Raw genomic sequence first — 17,952 nt, 5'->3', positions numbered from 1 at the left:
TCAAACTAAAAAAAGAAAGGCATGTGTATTTTGATTCTCACCATAGTCTGAGTCTTTAAAGCATGCATCCATGTGATCCTGGTCATCATAATCAAGACTCTCAATACTGCTGTTCTTCCGGGCTTTCTTCAAGAGATATTTGGTGAACTGCCTGCTGTTGCTGCTGTGACCAATGCCAACTCCTCTCATGGTCTTCTTACTGGCTAGTGAGCTGTGCACATGCCAGATGTTCTTAGACTGACTATTACTGCTCCACGATTGTTGGAAGTTGTCTGACGATGAGAGGTTAGCCATGGACAGCATGCCCTGAATGGCCTCCTGTGTGCTTGGAGATGCGGGTGGCTGACTGTAAGTATGTGAATAGAAATACACAACAACACAGATATGAGAGAACAGAAAAAACTAAACTCTAGATAAAATTGACGGGGATGAGAAAATGACAAACATTTGAAAGTCTTTTAATTCCATGCAAACACCACAACTTTTGTCACTAAGAACTGTTATAATTTTGCATCATGATGACATACCTGTAGAGTTATGGAAGCAATATGGAGAGATGGCTATGGAGCTTTTGTCCAACTAATTCAACAGAATACTAGTGGGCAAGAAGATGCCTGAACAATCGAGGAAAAGTGTGGTACTTCCCATTTTTAAGAACAAAGGTGATTTTCTGTGTTGTGGGAACTAAAGAAGAATGAAGTTGATGAGCCACACAATGAAGTGATGGGAAAGAGTAGTGGAGGCTAGAATCAGGACAGAAGTAAGTACTGCGAGTAACAGTATGGTTTCACACCTAGAAAAAGTACCACAGATGCATTATTTTCCTTGAGGATGCGAGTGGAAAAGTACAGAGGAGGTCAGAAGGATTGACATTGTGTCTTTGTGGATGTAGAGAAAGCCTATGAGAGTACCAAGAGAGGAACTGTTGTACTGCATGTGTAAGTCTTGTGGGGTGGAGAAATATGTTTGAATAGTACAGGATATGCATGAGAGCACCAGAACAGTGGTGAGTTGTGCCGTACGTGTGACAGAGGAATTTAAGGTGGAAGCGGGACTGCATCAAGGATCAGCCTGAGCCCCTTCCTGCTTGGAGTGGGAAAGGTTAGCCTGAGAGATGAGGTTAGACTGGAATCCCCTTGGACCATGATGTTTGCAGATAGCATTGTGATTTGCAGTGAAAGCAGGGAGCAGGTGGAGGAACAATTAGAAAGATGAAGGCATGGATTGGAAAGGAGAGGAATGAAGATTTGCCAAGAAAAACAGAATATGTGCGTAAATGAGTGGGGTGGAGTGGGAAGAGTGAAGAGTGAAGCTCCAGGTATAGCGAGAGAGGATGACTTTAAATCCTGGCTGTCAACAATCCAGAGTAATGTTGAGTGTGGTAAGGAAGTGAAGAAATGGGTCCAAGCCGGTTGGAACAGTTGGTGGAAGGTGTGTTATGGGACAGAAGAGTCTGGTATGACGAAGGCCAAAGTTTATAAAACAGTGGTGAGGCCAGCTATGATGTACGGATTACAAACGGTGGCATTGAAGAGACAACACAAAGGAGATCTGGAGGTGGCAGCAATGAAGATGTTGAAGTTCTCTGTCTATGAGCAGGTTGGATAGGAGCAGCAATGAGCTCATTAGAGGGATAACCAAAGTTGGATGTTTTGGAAACAAGGTTTGAGAGAGCAAAGTTCGATGGTTTGGACATGTCCAGAGGCAAGAGTGAGTATATTTGGTAGAAGAGTGATGAGGATGGAGCTGCCAGGCAAAAGAGCGAGAGAAAGACCAAAGAGAAGGTTGATGAATGTAGTGAGGGAAGCCATGAGGGTAGTTGGTGTTAGAGAGGAAGATGCAGGAGATAGGCTTCAATAGAAAAAGATGACACGCTGTGGCGTCTCCTAACGGGACCAGCCGAAAGGAAAAGAAGGAGTTAAAATCTCTGCTTCCAAAACTACATCAGCATGTAAAGTGTGCAACTAGAGTATCCGACACACTGGACAAGGTTTACAGTAACATCAAGCTCGGCAACCGGGCCAGACCGAAACCACACAGACAATTCAGACCATATCACCCAATAATTAAATCCTGTGTATAGACATTGTGCATGTGACGTCGCCGTTTTTACGGTGCCATATTTCCGGCCAAACCAGAGCAGATTTTTCAAATTGCCCGAGACCTGTTATGCTGTTGCCTGTCACAAGAGAGATGACATAGTGTGGCGATGCTTAACGGGATAAGCCGAAAGGAAAAGAAGAAGTAAGGCAATTTAGTCTACCTAAACCTGCCATGCATGTTTTTGGGGACATGTAAGGGAACCAGAGTACCCATAGAAAACCCATGCAGGCATGGGGAGAACATGTAAACTCCAGAGAGGTGGGGCTGAGATATGAAACCCGGTCCTCAGAACTGTGAGTAAGATGTGCTAACTAGTCGGACATCATTCCACAATTTTGTATCATGTAACCACACCGCCACAATTTCACCCAACCAATTTATATTAATATTCAAAAATATTTCATTTCAATTACTGGAGTTTAGAGTCACATTTCTGTCTGGCCTTATTATTACTCGTGCACTCACTGTAGTAGTGCCACCTTGCTGCGCTATTTGCCTATCTTCATTTTCGGCAGCTCAGTGGTGGACCACTGGACAGTGTATGTGAGGTTACAATCATAGATTCACAAAATTGGTGTTTGGGGGAGGCTGGGGAGGGATGTTGGAGGTCAATGGCCAGCGTGTATGGGTTTTGAGGTTCTAGAATAGGGATGGGCAAACTTTTTGGTCGAGGGCCACATCGACTTTTAAGACAGATGGGCCGGGTCAGCAGATGATACGATACATATAAAAAAAATATTTTTTTAACAGTACATACTGTATCAAGCATACCCAGAAAATAGCATTGAAGTATTAACATATCTTTTAATTAGAACAGTGTTGGTGATCACCCATTTTAGCCCATGCATCAAAGTCTGGTAGTAATTCCGTTGTTGTAATTCTCAGAACAGATCTGAGGTGTTCATCACTCATCTGGGATCTACGGGGTGCTTTGTTGGTGTTCATCACACTAAAAGTCTGTTTTCAAACATATGTCGAGCCAAACAACACCAGCATTCTCTGTGCCATCTTTCGGATGTCCAATGAAATTTGGCTGCACTTAATGAAGCATAAAACTAATCCGGTTTCAGGGAGTTGAACTGGTCCTTTGACACCATGTCACATTGGAGATCAATCAGTTCCAACTGCAACTCCTGCAGCACCATTTCTGGGTTGTGTGAGAAGGGACATGACACCAGCTGAAGTGCCCTGTGAATTTTTCCAAAATCACAAAACTGACGGCAGAATTCTTCATGCAGGTCATCCAGTGATTCTTCATTTTTTGACACGCCGTGAGGCCTCTTTTAAGGTAACCAGTGTGGGGAAATGAGTAAATGAGTAATCTGACATTTGCTTAAAAAATAAAAACAACTTGGTTTTGAAGGCTCGGACGTTTCCTTACATTTCTTGACAAAACAGTTTTTTCCCTTGTAGTTTAATATTCAGCTTGTTCATATGTGTCACTGTGTCCACAATAAAAGCTAAATCGCAAAGCCAATCTGTGTCACTCAGCTCAGAAAATGTGTCGTTATTCTCAAGTAGCTTAAAAAATGAAATCTCTCCTGTTTGAGCTCCCACACACGTTAACATAAACTTAAACAACAGACATCAGAATGGCAAAGTACGTCAGTGTTGTGAGCATCAGTTTCTTCAAGAAAATAAATAAATTGATGATGGTGAAGTCCCCTTGCTCGAATAAAGTTAAGTTTCACAACTGGCTTCACTATGTTGTCAAGCTGCAACATAGATTTACACAGTGCTTCTTGGTGAATTATGCAATGAAGGAAAATCACCTCTTGCTCAGGGTTGTCCTCTTGCACCCTGTCCTGAGTTTTCTTGAGCAACCCAACATTTTTTCCGATTTTCAGATTTGGTGATCCATCAGTGGTAACGTTGGCGAGCGTACTCCAAATAACTTGTGCTTCTATATGACCGCTGACATGCTGCAAAATAAATCGTCGCCACATATTTTTCCTTTCAGTGATTCCATATCCAAAAGCTCCTCCGTTATCCATAAATTCTCCCTGGACCGGACTTCATTGAAAAAGTATTTAGGCGTTTTCCTTAAACACCCGTCACTCACTGCCTACTTTTCTTTTCTTTTACACTGTTGTAGATGGGTTCTGATCTGACCAGTAGAAGAAGACCATAACAGAAAATTGCTCGTACTCAGTTAAATCAAGACACCGCACCTTTTGTGCCACCTAGTGTTGAATGTCTGTCATTACAAGTGAAAATGGAACGAATGCAATCATTCACATCATACCTTAATTCTCTCTTCGGCAGGGTGGACTAAAAAGACCAAGGGGCCAGATGTGGCCCGCGGACCGTAGTTTGCCCATCTCTGTTCTAGAAGCTGATGACTCTTTTGACTTGGCTGAGGGGAGACAAGGTTGGTAACTCCAAGGAAGTGTCCTTGTAGTCAGACATGTCCAGATCACATACCTGGAGGCTACTGATAGTCATTCGCAACCAAAATGTTGATTGACCAACAAATAAATCTGGAGACAATCTGAGTCCGGAATGAGGATATGTATTGTTTTATTATTCATTTTGAAATGGTTTTGTACAGCTTCAGTTGTTGGGAAAGTTCTATCTAAAATGTAGTTAAAAATTCTGATTCGACTTGGGAGTAAAACTTGCACAGCCATACAAAGACAAGTGAAGCATCAGGAAGCAACAAGCAGAAACAACAAAAATCAACTATTGTCTGCCTACCTGTTGGTGCTGTAGTCAATTCCACCCACTTGTTTGCTGGCCTGCAGCAAGTCAAGTATACCTGCCGCACTGGCACTTTTTTTATTAATTATTGTGTTGAAGTTGTGACATTTATCCTCAGGCTTTATGTCTGTGTCTATGTGGAGAGTTTCTTCATCTGAAGAATCAGCACTCTGATTCTAGAAAAAAATAAACCAAATACCAATAATTATGAGAAGCAGGTATGAGTGTTTACAAAAAGCACAAGGGATGAATGCATTTTTTTTTTCAACCCAATACTGAACTTTCTGCTTCCCAAGACCAACACTAATGTGATAACTTATTCAGTTTTCTTTATTTAGGATTATCTATAGTTTATGCACACCACTGGGAAAGACATACTCAAAGATTTGTCCAAACCAGGCCCTAGCCAATGTGGTACTGCCCCTTTGCATTGAGAATTTACAAAAGTTTAAAAACAGTCTTACAGCAATAGTTTTTAAACATTGCTTTTAATTTATAAAATAACATGCAACAAAATTTAAAAGAAAACATTTTCTTCATTAATTTTTTCAAGAGGTTACAGCTGCATTTGATGTCTCAATTTCTCAAATTGTGAAACACTCTTGCTAGACTGCCTTTAGGATGTTAAAGAACTCGAACTTTAAAATTTCCAAAACTCTCTGGGGTCAGATTAATACATTTATCCTCTAAAAAGGAAGGAGGATATGTTATTATCATTTGTAGTAATATTAACTGGCCATTTCTTTAAATTTGAATCGGTTTTACATTTTAAAAGTGAGTAAAGTTCTTCATGTGTAGAGCTTCCCTACTTGAAAGAAATTGATTCAGCGACTGTTTCATCTGGATTTTCTCATTCAATAATCAAGAAATATACACTTGAGGTTCCAGTAGTTTGGTCAAGAAGTCATTGGGTTTGTCTGAGAAAACAACGTGCTTTAAGTGCATTGGTATCTACATTTAAATTATATTTAGAATATATTGGAAGTGTACAGCGCTGTGAAAAAGTTTTGTTTTTGGGTATCTACCACTAAGGTTTCCAATCAACAAAGCAATTTTAATATCACTTAGATACAACCCAAGTAAATACAATATGCAGTTTTCAATTGGCAATTCAATTTATTCAGGTAGTGGTCCCCAACCACCGTACCGGGCCACCGAAGAAATAATTAGTTCTGTTGTATTCATTATCCGAGTCTAAAAAAATCTTTTATTTTGAAAAATGACCACTTGAGCGCCAAAAATTACCCCCGAAAGCGAGCAAAATGAGTAAAAACATGTCTTTGGAAACTTTCTTTTCAAAGGGGAAAAGGCATAGAAGAGACAGAAGAAGAGCCGACAACTTCCAAGAAAAAGAACGTTATTAACCACATCAAAGCACACGCCCTCAACTCGCGCTTTTTTTAAGCTCTTTGTGAGGATATGGACGCGGAGCACACATGGTTTATCTTATACACGGAAATAAGATCATACCTGTCAAGTTTTTGCAGCGCCAACCTGTATAAACTACCCAGAAAATGCTTATAAAAACCAAAAAAATCCTCATAACATACCGAAGCAAATTATATGTTAAAATAACTGAGGGGAAAAAACACAAAGTTTTTCAATGATTTTTATTGTAGATCTCCATAATGATAATATCTGAAGTTAATGTCTAATTATCAAAGTCTATTTAGTGGCATTTGGCATTTACTGTGTTAAGAATTGTATTCATGTAAAACTTTCTTCAACTAAATGCTGACCCTTCAACTCAAAATTACAGCATCCATCCATATTGACTTTGCATTGCATTCATGCTTTCAGTGTTTCTAGCAAGCGATTTTCTGAACTCCGTGTGAACTTTTCTCACTACAGTGAAGATCTTTTCACAGTCTGCATTGCTGTGAGGTAAGCAAAGCACTGCTTACATCACTTTATTGAGATGATGGAACATTGGTTTGCCCATGGGTGTTTTCATTTTCATGATTCCTGACCAAATTTGAGCCACTGCCTTTGCTGTGCCATCATCATTTGTACATTTAATGTCCTCATCATTCAAAAGTTTAAACTCAAATTCATCCTTGAGTTCTTCTGGGTCATGGTCTCCGACAAATTTTTCGACCAATCTTGTTATCACAGTGTGGTTGAGATCATGTCTTTTTCTTGGATCCAACACTCTAAAGTCCTTGATGGTTTGGTTTTCCCAGGGAAACTTCGTGATCATTTTTTTTCAACACTGCATCATAGAAACATCGGACACTTTGAAAGAATGTCTTTGACTTGAGGGTCTCACCCATCTTCCTCCAGCTGACAAAGTGTCAGTCTTGTTTTCATACCAACAGCAATCAATTGGTTGGCTTCGGTCCTGAAATTTAATTTGTTGTAAACTCTGACCTCAAACATGGCACATTTTGACACATTTAACCATTAGTTTCCCCAACAGCCTGTCCATTTCATCTGCCATCATACCAATCTTTGTTTCTCCTGATTGAAATATGTTGAAATCGTTCAGGAAGGGCAGAATGAACTCCAAGAATTGCAGAGTTAATTTTGTGAGAGGTGAGGACAATTGTTCATGTATCCTTTTGACTCTGCCTGCTTTCTCTGTTTCGGGATGGCTCTCAAAGTAGCTCACTAATGCTGGCATCTGATTTAGTGTTCTTTTCACTGATTTTTCAAGTGAGAGCCAACGAGTTGGACAGTGTTTTAATATTTGAAGGTTTTTTGACGTCTTTAATTTCTTGGAATTCTTTGTAGGTTTCTTTCCTCTTTGTGCTGTGTTCAAAATTGTAAAAAATGTCAATGAGTAGTTCACAACTTTGACAGCTAAATCTTTAATTCCTGCACCAGCACACAGATTGGCAAGGTGGCAGATCCAGCCCAGATTGAAGCACCCTGGCTGATTTTCAATGATCCTTGTTAACAGAGTTTCTTTTGGCGATCATCACGTTGCAATTTTCGGAGCCAAATCCCACACAATTTTGCCAAGGTATCTCCAAGTCTGTGAAACATATAAAATGATAAGGTTGGTTACTTAATATTGAAAAAAAAAAAAAAGAAAAAAAACCCCACAGAAATATAGCAATTCAGCACTCAGGTAATAACGATACAATGAAAATTTCAAATATAAAATTGAATAAAACTTTTCTTACCGAAGCACGTCATCCAGCTTGTTGAAGATCTCTTTTGCTGTACCACTGTTGCAGATGGGCATATCAAGCATTCAGGTTGTTACTCCTTCATCCATGTTAAATATCCGCACAAGGACAAGTCTCTTTTCAGTTTTCTGGTCATTTAACATTGAAAATGGCTTTTTTCGGCAATGTTCAATAATGTGATTTGTTGCCTCGGGTGCAAGGCATTTCTTTACAATTTGTGTAGTCTTTGTTCTTCTACATGTTATTTTTGTTGCAATCTTGCTATCGGGACAGACCTTGGGAAGGAGTTCACAAAGATGATCCGAAACGGACAATGATATGTTATCTGCACGATAAAGTTTGTCAGATGCAATTCCCCACTAAGGATATCCTTTGGAGCACTAGTCATGTTAGCCTTCGTGAATTGCATCATACTTGGCTGCTTTTGTGATTCCCGAGTATTTCCCTTGATGCAAATTTGACTTCAAATGTTTTTGTTTATCATGAACTCCATATGCAACAACCTTTACTTCACTTTTGCAAATTGTGCAATGCGCATATTCTTCAGTCTTGCCAGGCATTATCGCACCATCAAACTGCGATTTCCATTCCTGAAGAAACTTTTCACTGTGCTTCATTTTACTTTTCTTCCTTGGTGGTTCTCCAATTGCGTAATATGAATAATATACTTGTTTCCTTGAAGAACTTTCTTGTAGACTACCGTACTATGCAATGAATACTCTGCTCTTTTCAACTAGGAAACACGTGATTTACTGGAAAGTTACCAGAAATGAAACTATTTCGCTAATCTAAATCAACATTTGCCGCTGCGCTAAACATCATGCCTGCTGCGACAACAATCTTTGATGCGGGCTACATTTGGAATTCCCCAACTTCGGGTTTTCCCCACAATAGAGTAGATTCTGGGCAAAAGCAAAAGGAACTACCTGTTGAAAAAAAAATGGAAATTTTAGAAACCGTATGATTTGTGATATACGGCCGTATACGTAAGATTCACCACAAAATCCATATGAACTACGGCAAACCATACAAGTTGACAGGTATGTAAAATGGTTATCCAGAGGGAAATCTCTCGCAAGAGTGTTTGAATTAAGAGAGCCACTGCACAGAATTCTCTCAGAAAAGAAGTCGCCACTGGCAGCACATTTCCTGACAAGGAATGGGTCGCAAAACTGTCTTACTGCCGCCTGAATGAATTCAATCTGTCACTTCAGGGGAAAATGACAATGGTCTTCAAATTGGCAGATAAAGTATGTAGTATGTGTATTATGTTTATTTCATTATTATATTATTGATAATCATGGTTATTACATTTGATATTCAATACAAACAATCTACATCCGCGGGAAAATTGTCAGGGATTGATTGCTCCGCAATGATAAAAAGGTTGGGGACCAGTGCAAGGGATGAAAAAAAATTCCAGACCCTTTGTGAAAAACTAATTGCTCCCCTTGTTAAATCACAAATTTGTTAAAGGTGAGTTTAATTTTACAAGCCACACCCAAAGCTGATTACCGCCATACTTGTTGAATCAAGAAATCACTTAAATGGAATGTCAAAGAACATAAAGTAGGTTAAAAGATCTGAAGAACCAATGCATCATGGTACGATCCAAAAACATTCAAGAAGAAATAGTGTTTGAAATCCATCAGTCTGGAAAACGTTACAAAGCCATTTCAAGGCTGCTCCAGCAAACCACTGTCAGAACCATTATTCACAAATGGAAAAAAACTGGGAACAGTGGCAAACCTTCCCAGGAGTGGACGACCAACTAAAATTACTCCAAGAGTGAGACGACGACTCTTCCAAGAGGTCACAAAAGAACCTCAAAGACCATTGAAAGACCTGTAGGCCTTGCTGGCTTCAGTTAAGTTAAGTGTACGATAAGACACTGGCCAAAAAATGACATCCATGGGAGAGTTCGCAGGCAAAACACCCTGCTGTTATCAAAGAGTACAAAGGCTGGTCTCACATTTGCCGAAAAACATTTTTATGATCCTGAAGACTTTTGGATAAACATTCTGTGGACTGGTGAGTCAAAAATTAAACTTTTTATAAGATGTGCGGCCCGTTAAATCGGACTTAAAATGGCACAGCATTTAATAAAAAGAACATTATGCCAGCAGTGACGTATGATAGCCTGTGGCTGCTTTGCTTCTTCAGGACCTGGACAACTTGCTGGGATTGATGGAAGAATGAATTCCGCTGTGTACCAGAAAAAATGCTAAAGAAGAATGTCCGGCCATCTGTTCATGTCCTCAAACTCAAATGCTCTTGGATCATGTAGCAGGACAACGATCTGAAACACACCAGCAAGTCCATCTCTTAAGGGTTAAAAGAGTACAAAAGTAAGATTTTGGAGTGGCCAAGTCAAAGTCAAAATCCAGATTTAGGAATCTCTTGAAAAAAAATAGGAATGTGAGCACACATTAAAACTTACGAGATGTGGGCTCAATGTTTCTTTTAATACCAAAATTATCCACAGATTTCAACTACAAACCTCTCTAAGTTGTAAAAGTATTATCAAAATTCCTCTCTCGCTCAGACATTTCAATGACCCCATCTGGAAAACTGACAGCCAATCAGCATTTGCCGCATCTGCTGTGCTTCCTGTTTTGACCCTCCATTGCTCGTGGATACGTTTCACCGAACAGAGAATGTCCACTATCTGGCATTTTGTTGATTTTTTGAAAAATAATTACAAACAAAACAAAAATAACAATGTACAACATTCAAGCCGATGCGTTTGAGGTAGACGAAGGAGCACAACAATCACAAAATATGATATGGACCTCAGAGATCTTCCAGACAGGCTCGTTTCGAAAGTGTTTGTTTTCTCTTTGTGACCTAATGCCAACTGTGGTGGAATGCTAGTGTTGTCGTGAGTTTGCAAAGGTTGAACAAAAATGGAACGTATCAGAATGAACTGGGATCACGATCAACATGTCTGCATAACTTCCTCAGATAGATACCAAGTTTGTTGTTTGGACGTTAACGTGTTACATATCAATTTACTTATGATCCATGACAGTTTGATGAAAGGACCACGAGTAGATCCAGAGGGATGCTATTGCTATTGGGATGCTATGTGAATGCTATGTGAGCCATATGAATGCTATGGGCTATGTCCAAAGTTTATTAACAATGCAAGCTTATTTTCTGAGTATGGTGTAGGACTAGAACTTATTTATATCTGAAATATAAAATGCAAAAAAAAAAATTGGGACTTCCCTGAAGTGATTACACATATATATCCATCCATCCATCCATCCATCCATTTTTTTTAGCCGCTTATCCGCACGAGGTTCACGGGAGTGCTGGAGCCTATCCCAGATGTCAACAGGCAGGAGGGTGGGTACACGCACGTAGATTCAGAGAGAACATGCAAACTGCATACAGGAAGGTCGGGATTGAACTCGGGTCCTCATAATTTTGAGGCCAACGCTTTATACCTGCGCCACCGTATCTCCTCAAAGTATGTTGTTGCTTACACTGGCACACTGTGAAGCCAACGCCTTACAGCTGCACCACTGTGCCTCCTCATAAAGTTCTCAATTCTTAAGAGTAGCACAAAATTCCTCCAGAGCGATGTGAAAAACTTCACCAAATATTGCAAACGCTCAATTTCAGTTATTGCTGCCAAGGGTGACACAACCTGTGATTAAGTTCAAGGGGAAATTACTTTTTCAAAGAGGGACTGAAAGGTTTGTATTTTATTTTGTGCCTCAATAAATTGAATTGTCATTTGAAAAATGCATTTTGTATTTCCTTGTGGTGTCTCTGAGTGAAACTGAAATTGGTTTGATGATTTGAAGTCTTCATGTTATAGATCTGCAAATTTGATTCATGGCACTGCATATTGTCAGAGAAACATAAGACCGGTACAAGTAATTTCTATACTACAGCATCAAGCGCCAGCCTTAGAGTTATATGTATTTTTTTTACAATGCAACAATGTGGTATATAAACAGTTTCCTTTATTACTTAAAGTGATTTTGAGAGTCTGTTCATTTAGAATTTGCTGCTGTTTACTGGCCATGTGGAACAATGCAGGCAAAGAATGGGACCGACAAATTACCAGGTCACAGATACACACACTGAAAAATAGGTCGAATTACAAAAGACATGCCTCCCATGTCTATGAGGCAGCCATGTTAAATGTGGAGGATTAATGCGGTGGCCATGTCTGGATGGATATATCTACCTCCGGGAGAAAGCAGCATGACAGCAGTTAATTGAGGTATACAAACAGTTGTCTGGAGTCTGTAACATGCTATTTTTTGTCCAGTAACTTTTTTTCAAGACGTTTACCTTTGGCAACTGATTTGGAACCAGGAAACACAAGACTTTCTTACATGTCACGAAAATGCGTCACCAATGATTGGTATTTTTCGTCAACAATGCCACGATGATAAAGCATACAAGTGTGGTACGTTGAGATAAAATGTTTCAAACATTTCTAAGCTTGCTTTCTAAGCTGTGTGTAGGGACTTTTAATGTTGGGACTATGACGGGAAAAGCTCCAGAGTTAGTTGACATGATGATTAGGAGAAAGGTTGATGTATTGTGCATCAAAGAGAGCAAGAAGAAAGAGAGTAAGGCTAGAAGCTTAGGAGCAGGGTTTAAATTCTTTTACAATGATGTAGATGGGAAGAGAAATGGAATAGGGGTTATTTTAAAGGAAGAGCTGGCTGAGGCTGAAATTTGAAATTGAGGTTACTGTGTATAATGTGATTAGCGGCTATGCCCCACAAGTAGGATGTGACCTTGAGTTGAAAAAGAAATTTTGGAAAGAACTAGATGAAATTGTCCTGAGCATCCCAGAGAGAGCGAGAGAGAGAAAGAGAGAGAGAGGAGAGAGAGAGAGAGAGAGAGAGGAGAGAGAGAGAGAGAGAGAGAGAGAGAGAGAGAGAGAGAGAGAGAGAGAGAAGTGATTGGTACAGTTTTCAATGGACATCTTGGCAAAGGAAACAGGCGTGACGAAGAAGTGATGGGCATTCACCAAAGGAACTTTGATTGTCAGATGCTGGTGGACTTTGCAAAAAGGATGGAATTGGCAGTGGAGAACACTTATTTCCAAAAGAGACAGGAACATAGAGTGACCTACAAGAGTGGGGCTAGGAGCACGCAAAAAGAGTACCACAGATGCATTATTTGCCTTGAGGATGCTCGTGGAAAACTACAGAGAAGGTCAGAAGGAGCTACAATGTGTCTTTGTAGACCTAGAGAAAGCCTATGACAGAGTACCAAGAGAGGAATTGTAGTACTCCATGCACAAGTCTGGTGTGCCGGAGAAATATGTTCGAATAGTACAGGACATGAATTAGGGCAGCAGAAAAGCGATAAGGTGTGGTGTTGGCGTGTCAGAAGAATTTAAGGTAGAGGTGGGACTCCATCAGGGATCTGCGCTGAGCCCCTTCCTGTTTGCGGTAGTAATGGATAGGCTGACAGATGAGGTTAGACTGGAATCCCCTTGGACTATGATGTTCGCAGATATAGTGATCTCCAGTGAAAGCAGGGATTTGATTGTTTATATTATTCGTCGATGCGGTGTGAGCAATCGTCTACGGAGGCTCGGTCGCCGACGAGGCATGGATGGACATCGGCTGTGGCTTGGTCATTGCTGGGGCGGAAGCGATAGTCGGCTATGGGTTGCTTGCTTGCAAGGCGTGGGCGGAAATCTGATGTGGCTTGGTTGCCAGGAAGGCGTGGACGGACGTCAACAGTGGCTTGGTCAGTGAGGTGCGGGAGGCACAAGGCAGCACCCTACTTGGGCGTCTCCTCTGGCTGCTACGCAGCTGGCCCGGATAGATGGTACCCCAGAAAGATTCAGAGGAAGAAGACTTGGACGCACAGGGCGAAGGCACTTGGGGCTGGAAGGATGGGTCGGCAAAAAAACAAAACAAATAAAACTACTGGGACTGAACATCGGGAGAGAGGAACCAAAGTTGGTCTCAGAGTCAACAAGTACGGGACATCCTCAGGCTGATCAGGGAGTGGGCCCATTGAGAGCCCTGCGTGTTGTGGGGGGCATCTGGTTCTCCCAGGGTGGCGTGTGTGTGTGTGTGTGTGTGTGTGTGTGCATGTGGTGGGTGGGGTGCTGGCGGACAACCCTGGGTCCCACAGAGGTGTCTCGTCCAGTAGGTTGCTCTCCAGTGGATCCCTTGAATTGATTGGTTGGGGTCCGCACCCTCCACGGCACATTTCTGTCAGTCTTTGTATGTAAAACGGTGTCAGTTCACTTGTATGTCTGAAAGCATACATTCCCGAGACCCTTTCACTGGGTCTGGGACCAATCGTTTGTTGCAAAAAAATAACTCGAAAATCCAAATTGCTTGTGTACCCTCCCCCCACTTAAATTCTCATTCTATACCCTTCTATTATTCACTTAGTCCCACCACACTTCAGTTGTATAGCTGAGTTCAAATTCCTTGTCCTGCATACTTCTCCTGGGCTTCCCTCACAGGGTATAGTGCTACAGCCTCATGTAACATATACATTTAAGCTTTCCTTGTTGTAAATATTTAATGATTTTATAACCCTGTTTACAATTAGTGCTTTGACTTTGTCTTCCCCCTCTAGAAACTCTGTTCGACTTATCGACTGATTCTCATTAAAATTCAATTATAATACTCAGAAAAGCTTTAAAGGGAGGAAGCTAAAAATTCTACGGTTAGAGTAAAACTGTTCTGTCATAAAAAGGATGCAGATTTTCCATTCTGCCTCACTTAATAGCTGAACAGGAGGGAAAAAAAAAAGGAACTCAGAGGACAACTTCTAAAGAACAGCAGGCCTCTCTCGCCTCAGTTAGGGCCATGTTCTTTTCATGCAAAAAAATTAAAAAATTCTCAAGACTTGGGAGAACATTATATGGACTGATGAGATATAAGCTGAGCTTTTTTTGAATGTCTGTCTCGCCTCATATCTGCTATACATCAAGTAAAGCATTTCAGAAACAGAACATCATAGCAACGGTCAAACATTGTGGTGGTAATTGGTTATTGATTGACATGTTTTAATTAGACTTTGCGCAGGTTTTATCGGCCAGATTGGAATCGACCAATACTTGCCATTTTATGCTGATTGGCTGATCGGCTTTAATGTTAAAATTAACTGATCTGATCAATGATGTCATTGATCGATTCCACAAAACACATTTACTCTGTGTTTCAATCGTGCATAGTATATCCGAACCCAAATGGTAGATTATTTTTACATAGTTAATTTTTCGCAGTTAATTGGGACAAGAACCTCCAATGAAAAGTGGAAAACTGCGAAATAGCGAGAGATGTTTGTTTATGTGGGTGTGTTTAAAACAGTGGTTCCTAAACTTTTTCCTGTGAAGGCCTCGAAATTTTCCGCTTCTCTGATGGGGGCCCAGGGTCAGTTTATAAAAGAAAAAGTGTGACTGCAGAAGTAGCTAAATGTAAACATTTATTGTTTTCCAGAAACCCACACAAAATCAAATAAGCTTTGCTGGATTTTTTCACAGAACAAGTCAGGAAATAAATAACACTATTAATGAAATAACTAAATAACACTCCCTGGGTTCTTCCCAGAAAAAAAGCCAGGATATAAATTACACTATTTATGAAATAAATAATAATCAAATAAGCCTGTAAGTTCCTACAGGAAAAAGAAACGAACTTTCTGTTGTGCCGTGCACAATCTAAACAGGTTCAATTTTAGGTTGTTTGTTCGAGCAGAATCTTTTGTTCAATATGATATGAGCTCTCAAAGTTATTGTGTTCTTTCCTTATAATCCCTCCCTTGTAGATTCCAGTAGGCTTGCAGACATCGCTGGTTGCAGCTCTTCCCTGTGAAAACCACAAAGCAAGCAAGGTGAGAAACTGAACCCAGTGATACAGCACCTACACATCACAACCAGTACTACTCAGAGTATGGTTGTAGTGATGGATTTTATCCCAGCAGATTTTATTTCGATTATATTTATATATGCTCAGAATGACTCATTTAAGTCAGAAACATGAGCTTTCCTTTGTATGTTCAAAAATGTGAACTGTGGGCCTGCATCTGGCTCGTGAGAAGTTGAATGTCAGGTTCCATTTTAGTCACTGCCTGTCCCAAACTGATGCAGATGTTCATCTGTCAATCGTGATGTCATTGGGCTTTTCAGCAATTTCATGTGTGAAAAGGTTTGCTCGCAGATATACATGCTGCCAAAAAGTGTGGACATCCTCAATGCGTGTTTTCTGATGTTTGGGTATGTGTCGTCTGGGAGGATGGCATACAAGTCAATGAGACTGCTGGGCTTGAATGGGTCTTTCAGAACATCACAGTTCTGTAACTCGGCCAACTCAAACTGATAAAAAGGCTGGGCATCATCAATGTCGGAAGCAAAAGGGTTCTGAAAAAGACGGATTTCGCATGAACGTAGTTCACGGAATCGTACCCCGAACTCCACCTTCAGCATTTCCAGTGCTTCCACACACTTTTCAGCTGGAAACAGGACGCTGGGTTTTCTGCAGAGGTTTTGTGTAGCAGAGAGATAACTCAAGCTGTGTTTTTTCATTTGTCCACAAAGCAGCTGAAGTTTCACATCAAATGCTTTTATGTGGGAATACATGTCGCAAATGAGTTTCCCCTGGCCTTGTAGCTGCAACTTAAAGCTGTTCAGTATTTCTTTGTCTGTTAAAAATGCACGGCACCATTTCCATTCTGGGTTGATCAGCTATGGCACCGTTTTGTGTTGTGAATGAAGGAATGTGTTAATTTCGCAGCTCATATAGTTGCCTCAAATCTCTACCAACCATTAAATGCCATTAAAATTAAATTAAAAACTCAACCATTGGACCTCTGCCTAGTACAGAACATCACCGTGTACAGATCCCAGTTCAGATAGGAACTCTTGGAACTACCTGTGTGTAAGTCCCTTTGCTACGATAAAGTTTATCCATGACACCACAACCTTCATGAGAGAATCCCACGTCAATACTTTGCAGCACAGTGCTTGCTGGTGAATTAGGTAGTGGATTTGTAGCGAGGTGGTCAAACCCCGTTTTTCCATCTCCCAGTTCATGCGCCCTCTTAGACCCCGAAACGCCCCCACCATACCCGGAGCTCCGTCAGTTGTGATTCTGGCCAGCTTTGACCAGTACAGGTGTAACTCTTCCATAGTTTGGTGCACTTTGCCGATAATATCCTCCCCCGTTATGGTCCCTTTGAGACTTTGGAGGACTGCCAGCTCCTTGCACATCTCAAAGTTTGCGCATGAATAAAAATTAGCTGTGTCTTGCATGTCCCTGCTCTCATCCAGCGCTAATGAAAAAAAATTCAAATTCTTTTGTCTTCTGCTGCAGCTGGGCATTACCCGCAATTTCTTCAATAATTCTGGTGATTGTACTCACCGATAGACTCACGGTATTAAAGACGTCTTCCTTCTCGGGACTGCTCTGCAACAGCATTGATGCATTTCTTGACAAACTCTCCATCAGTGAAAGGTTTACCGCTGCTTGCTATCAGTTTAGCAGCCTGAAAGCTACCCCGAACAGATGACTGGTTGAGCTGTCCTTGGCATACAACTGTTGCTGAGCTAACATTCCACTTTTTAGCTTTGACACTTTGTTTGCTCTCAAGCTATTGTACTTGTCTTTGTGACGGGATTCATAGTGTCTCCACAGATTGTATTCTTTGAATACCACCACCACCTCTTCACAGATGAGACAGACAGCCTTTTCTTTGCATTGAACAAATAAATAATCGTTTGTCCACTTTGAGTTCAATACCCTGCATTTTGAATCAAATTTTCTCTTACCTGACCTTTTCGCCATGATTCCGTTCTCTTTGAGAGGGGTGGATTTAGGATTTTTTTTCCTGGAGTTTGCCAGATAAGGGCACATACCGCAGAAGGGTGGAACAAATGCCACGTTATATGTGTTTGTGAAATAGTTACTTACTAAAAATTGATTAAAGGGTCCACATAGCTCAGTGGTTAGAGCATTGATGTAGTAAACCAGGGGTCTTGAGTTCGTTTCTCACTGGGGCCCCCACTCCC

At 40.8% G+C, this 17,952-nt stretch overlaps 1 protein-coding gene across 11 annotated transcripts in view; it reads right to left on the bottom strand.

Annotated features, from left to right (window-relative positions):
• Positions 1-17,952, bottom strand: part of phf2 (PHD finger protein 2) — a 236,429-nt gene that overhangs the window by 21,460 nt on the left and 197,017 nt on the right. For all 11 annotated transcript variants that reach the window (XM_061831394.1, XM_061831399.1, XM_061831392.1 and 8 more), the window contains 2 exons: positions 4,801-4,979; positions 42-346 (listed from right to left, as the gene is read on the bottom strand). In XM_061831394.1, coding sequence (XP_061687378.1) covers positions 42-346; positions 4,801-4,979 — 484 coding nt within the window. The remainder of the gene's footprint in view (positions 1-41; positions 347-4,800; positions 4,980-17,952) is intronic.

This window comes from Syngnathoides biaculeatus, chromosome 10, assembly GCF_019802595.1.
Source record: "Syngnathoides biaculeatus isolate LvHL_M chromosome 10, ASM1980259v1, whole genome shotgun sequence".
Classification (NCBI taxonomy): domain Eukaryota; kingdom Metazoa; phylum Chordata; class Actinopteri; order Syngnathiformes; family Syngnathidae; genus Syngnathoides; species Syngnathoides biaculeatus.
Note: the sequence above shows the minus strand (reverse complement) of the source record. Positions and strands in the feature narration are given on the sequence as shown.